Consider the following 5709-nt stretch of genomic DNA (forward strand, 5'->3'; position numbering starts at 1 on the left):
CTGGTTTTAGGACGTAAGAGACGTCTCCTGTTCAAAAGCTAATAGAGAAGTCAGCTGGTGGAGTCTCCAGAAGCTGGTCTTAGGACGTAAGAGACGTCTCCTGTTCAACGGCCAATAGAGAAGTCAGCTGTCTTCCCTGTTGATTAATCTGTGGATTACTTCCTGGTCTATAAAAGTGTTGATCGGAGTTTCCCCAAAATCAAAAAGAAATCAAAAGCTCCTTTTGATTGATTTTCGATTCAAAATCACACCGGTTTGTCGTCTTCTTTCCAAATATTTGGACTTCTTGTATTTTGATGCCTTGGCAACACTGAACCTCTCATGGGTAAAAAAAGCCTGTTTGCATTTTCTCAACATAGGGTGTTGCCACATGTTGGAAGTTAAGGCTCTTTGACTGAAGACTGGTAGAGTTGGGTCAACATAGTAACCGATGCCAGGCGTCACTGATGTTTCAGTTACCTGTTACGAACCACTGGTAGTCCCCCCAGGTCCACATGGAGATGTTTACAGCCGCCGGGCTGCAGAGGAAACACAGAAAACATGGAGACAACGGAGAGGAAACATGTAGACAACATAGAGGAAACACAGAGGAAACACAAAGAAAATGTAGAGGAACGCAGAATGAATGCAGATGAAACAAAGAGGAAACAGAGAAACCAGAGGAATGTAGAGATAACACGGAGGAAATGTAGAGGAAGTGCAGAGGAAACAGAGGAATCGCAGTGTGAAACACAGAGGAAATAGAAAAAACAGAGGAAACAGGAAACTGAGGAAACACAGGAAAACAGAAAAAACAAAGAGGAAACAAAGAGAAAAAACAGAAGAAACACCGAGGAAACAGGAAACAGAGGACACAGGAAACACAGGGAACAGGAAAATGGGTATACAGAGAAAACCAAGAGGAAACACAAAAGAAAGAGAAAACAAGTAAGAAACAAAGAGGAATAAGGAAACATAGAAGAAACAGAGGAAAAAAAGAGAAAACAGAGGAAACACGTAGGAAACAAAGGAATCAGGAAACAGGAATCAGGAAACAGAAAAATCAGGAAAGAGAGGAATCAGGAAAGAGAGGAAACACATAGGACCGATTCAGTTTGACGGACAGTAACAGCTGAACCAGGTGAGTGCTCACCTGAAGTCGGCCTCCTGCTCCGTCGTCCCAACGACAAAAGGAACGTCGCTGTGGTTTCCTTTCTTGTCCCACACCTGGAAAGGCGGAGCTTCCAGGACGTATCCGTCCACCACGGCGACCGGGCCGATGAAGCGGCCTCTGACGGGGAGGTCTGTCATCTCATCTGCTGCCCAGGACGGGAACTCCTGCCATGGGACCGCCTGGGGGGGGGGGGGGGGGGGGGGGGGGGGGGGGGGGGGGGGGGTATTAGAAAATATTTTAGAAACTTTTAGAAGGTAGGAGGCCTCGGGGAAGACCCAGGACTAGGTGGAGGGACGTCCAGCTGGGAGGAGGCCTCGGGGATGACCCAGGACTAGGTGGAGGGACGTCCAGCTGGGAGGAGGCCTCGGGGATGACCCAGGACTAGGTGGAGGGACGTCCTGCTGGGAGGAGGCCTCGGGGATGACCCAGGACTAGGTGAAGGGACGTCCGGATAGGAGGAGGCCTTGGGGAAGACCCAGGACTAGGTGGAGGGACGTCAGCTGGGAGGAGGCCTCGGGGAAGACCCAGGACTAGGTGGAGCGACGTCCAGCTGGGAGGAGGCCTCGGGGAAGACCCAGGACTAGGTGGAGGGACGTCAGCTGGGAGGAGGCCTCGGGGAAGACCCAGGACTAGGTGGAGAGATCATATGTCCAACCTGGCCTGGGAACACCTCGGGACCTTCCAGTCGGAGCTGGTTGATGTGGCTCGGGAAAGTGACAGTGACCTGGCAGTACCTAGGTGAGGACTACTAGCCAGTCAGAAGCAGAGTGTGCCAGTCCCTGTCTCTTTCTCACTTTGTAAACCTATACCACGCACAAAAGAGATGCATAACAATATGGAAAGGGAAAAAGCCAAAGAGTGTAATACGAGTACTTTAAAGTTTCTTTTTACTGACTGGGCTTGTGTGTCATTTAATTTCTTAAAACACATAATTCATAACTCCTCCGTTAGGTTTTAGTGCGACGTCTTGAAATGGAAGCTCTTTTTTTTTCTTCTTTTTAATTGGTCGAAGTTATGCGTTTCTACAGAGAATAATTAAATTTTAATGAATCTTAACGGGGTTTTCAGAGTGAAGTTTCTGGAATAAATTTGGGAAGTTATGGCTGCAAATTTCCTCTTTTTTCTAATTCATCTTCTTACAATACAACTGAAAAAAAGTTTTCCTATCCACTTCCTTTGTTAGCGGTCACAGTAAAATTAAAACCTTTTATTCAGGCGCTCTAATACCTGGGTGTCACATTGCATAATCCATCAAATTATCTCATTAGATCGTAAAGATGAGCTATGACTTAATTATTTTATGAAATCCTCAAACATTAAAGCCAATATTAAAAAGAGAATAACTTCTGTGTCGGTATTTTGTCTCTTATTAGCTTTCTAAAATTACTTTAAATGACTTTAATACACCAAAACTGTCGCTAAGTTGTCAGAGTGTTGGAATTTAAAATTTAACAGGTGCTTAAACATTGTGTGTGATTTGCATTTAAACATTTAAGCTAAAAGGCAAAAGCATTATGTTGGTCATGCAAAAAGTTGTTTTGCAGTACTCTGTTCTATAACATGAGATGTTCTGGTTCATTCGGTTATAATCCAGCTCTCCTAAATGTGTCAGAAGCAGATTTGATGATTAGGGTCTGCTTCCTGAATCTGGTTCCAGTTCCACTTTTACGCCCACTGTTTTTTTGCTCTGCAAGTCCTGAACTGAGGGTCATAAACTTTCAGTCACATTTCAACTGAAAGATAACAAATAAGCCCAGAAACACATGCCTTTGACTTGGAGACCCCCCCCCCCACCATTGAGGATAAGACCAGGGGTGCAAGACCCAAAGAGCCAGACAAAGGAAGGGGAGAGCGGTGGTAGCTTGATCCAACGTGGTCTCTAGGATATCCTCTGTAATAAAAAGGATTCACACATCAACATCTGAGGTTCTGACTACTAATTGACTGAACCCTGAGACCGGAGCAGGATTTATCTCCAACAGAGTCAGCGGTCAATCAAGTCTCCGGATCCATTAGTAGAAGTAGAACTTGTCCTGCATTGAAAACGGTATTAAAGGTGCACATTGAGCTCCTGCATGGTCAAAATAATACTCCTAAGTAGTTTTAAATCCCTATGCTTTGTATTTTTCCTTGAGTAGATCGGTGAAGAACAAACTGTAGTGTCACGCCGCTACGTTAGACCACGACGCCCCCCTTGCCCCCCCCCCCGTAGATCGAGAGTCTGCAAAGAAAGCGTGGACGTGTCCCGTGGCGTACCTGCAGGACCTGTCTGACGGAGAGACGTCTGAGGCAGGCGGCGTCTCTGCAGTCCGTCTTCTTCAGGAACGCCAGGTTGTCGGACTCGGCCCGTTCCAGCGTGGCGTTGTACACGTACGCGCCGCTCATGTCCACCGCCGCGTGGAAGAGACCCTTCGCCAGCGGAGACATCATCATGGTCCACACTGACGTTCCACCTGCAGATGAGTCAGACTAGTTAAGGCCCAGACACGGTCTGGACCCAACGATCTGTTGGACTAGATCTGGCGTCGTTCGACTAGATCTGGCACATTTAGACTAGATCTGGCCCTGTTGGATCTGGCCCTGTTCGACTAGATCTGGCGCTGTTGGACTAGATCTGGCCCTGTTGGACTAGATCTGGCCCTGTTGGAATAGATCTGGCGCTGTTGGACTAGATCTGGCGCTGTTGGACTAGATCTGGCGCTGTTGGACTAGATCTGGCGCTGTTGGACTAGATCTGGCGCTGTTGGACTAGATCTGGAGCTGTTTGACTAGCTCTGGCCCTGTTGGACTAGATCTGGCCCTGTTGGACTAGATCTGGCGCTGTTGGACTAGATCTGGCCCTGTTTCCCAGCCGGACCCAGTGACGTGGTTCGTACCTGAGCCCTGTCCAAATAAGGTGACTCTCCCAGGATCTCCTCCAAACGCACGGATGTTCCTCTGGACCCACTTCAGAGCTGCGATCTGGTCCAGGAAGCCATAGTTCCCTATGGAGGGAGGGAGAGAGAGAAGGAGAGAGAGAGAATGAAAGAGAGAGAGAGAGAGTCAGAAAAAAGAGAGAGAGAAAGAAAGCAGCTGCTGCTGTACGATAGCTGCTGCTGTACTATAGACACTGCTGTACTATAGCTGCTGCTGTACTATAGACACTGCTGTACTATAGCTGCTGCTGTACGGTAGCTGCTGCTGTACGGTAGCTGCAGCTGTACGGTAGCTGCTGCTGTACTATAGCTGCTGCTGTACGGTAGCTGCTGCTGTACTATAGCTGCTGCTGTACTATAGCTGCTGCTGTACTGTAGTGGCTGCTGTACTATAGCTGCTGCTGTACTGTAGCTGCTGCTGTACTATAGCTGCTGCTGTACTGTAGTGGCTGCCCTACTATAGCTGCTGCTGTACTGTAGTGGCTGCTGTACTATAGCTGCTGCTGTACGGTAGCTGCTGCTGTACTATAGCTGCTGCTGTACTGTAGTACCTGCTGTACTGTAGCTGCTGCTGTACAGTAACTGCTGCTGTACTATAGCTGCTGCTGTACTATAACTGCTGCTGTACAGTAACTGCTGCTGTACTATAGCTGCTGCTGTACTGTAGCTGCTGCTGTACTATAGCTGCTGCTGTACAGTAACTGCTGCTGTACAGTAACTGCTGCTGTACTGTAGCTGTTGCTGTACTATATCTGCTCCTGTACAGTAACTGCTGCTGTACTATAGCTGCTGCTGTCCTATAGCTGCTGCTGTAATATAGCTGCTGCTGTAATATAGCTGCTGCTGTACAATAGCTGCTGCTGTACATTAGCTGCTGCTTTGAAGTAGCTGCTGCTGTACATTAGCTGCTGCTTTGAAGTAGCTGCTGCTGTACTATAGCTGCTTCTGTACAGAAGCGGCTGCTAAGCGGTAGCCCACCCCTAGTAAGTAATCGTGTAAAATAATCGGGATTTCAATATTGACCAAAATAACCGTGATTATCATTATTATTATTATTATTATTATTATAATTTTCAGCGTGTCAGCAACTGACCTGAGGAGTTCTTCGGAGAACCTTCTCTCAGCACCTCTAGCGCCAGGAAGCCGAAGGCGTTGAGTCTGTAGTTGAAGCTGACGTAGACCATGTTGGTGTCGCCGGCGAGCTTCTCCGTGGGCGAGTAGCCGGGTTCGCCTCCACTGAGCATGTGCAGGTGTCCCCCGTGGATCCAGACCATGACGGGCAGCCTGGCGTCGGGCTGCAGCGTGGGCGTCCACACGTTGACAAACAGGCAGTCCTCCTGGCCCATCAGCCGCCCGGTGCTCGCCAGCGGACGCACCTGGGGGCACACGCTGCCGAAGCGTCCGGCGTCCGTCACCCCGGCCCTGCACGGCGGTTCTGCCGGAGGCGCCCAGCGCAGGCTGCCGACCGGTGGAGCGGCGTAGGGCATGCCCTTAAAGGAGTACGCGCCATTTTTCTGAGAAGAAGGATTCAAAAGTGACTTTAAATAAACCACAAATACAGACGCTACAGTGTGAGGAGGGTTTTTCGCAGGGGGAATGAGAGGGGGGGACCACGAGAGCAGGGGGAATGAGAGGCGGGGG

The 5709-nt window shown here is 49.0% G+C and overlaps 1 protein-coding gene across 1 annotated transcript in view; it reads right to left on the reverse strand.

Moving 5' to 3' along the window:
- Positions 1–449: 449 nt before the first annotated feature.
- Positions 450–5709, reverse strand: part of LOC117955660 (para-nitrobenzyl esterase-like) — a 7404-nt gene continuing 2144 nt past the window's right edge. Inside the window, exons 2-6 of the mRNA XM_034890315.1 lie at positions 5162–5632; positions 4030–4137; positions 3410–3606; positions 1133–1332; positions 450–518 (exon numbers count right to left, since the gene is read on the reverse strand). Of these exons, the coding sequence (XP_034746206.1) occupies positions 452–518; positions 1133–1332; positions 3410–3606; positions 4030–4137; positions 5162–5632 (1043 nt within the window). The 3' untranslated portion in view covers positions 450–451. The remainder of the gene's footprint in view (positions 519–1132; positions 1333–3409; positions 3607–4029; positions 4138–5161; positions 5633–5709) is intronic.

Source organism: Etheostoma cragini, chromosome 1, assembly GCF_013103735.1.
Source record: "Etheostoma cragini isolate CJK2018 chromosome 1, CSU_Ecrag_1.0, whole genome shotgun sequence".
In the NCBI taxonomy this organism is placed as follows: Eukaryota; Metazoa; Chordata; class Actinopteri; order Perciformes; family Percidae; genus Etheostoma; species Etheostoma cragini.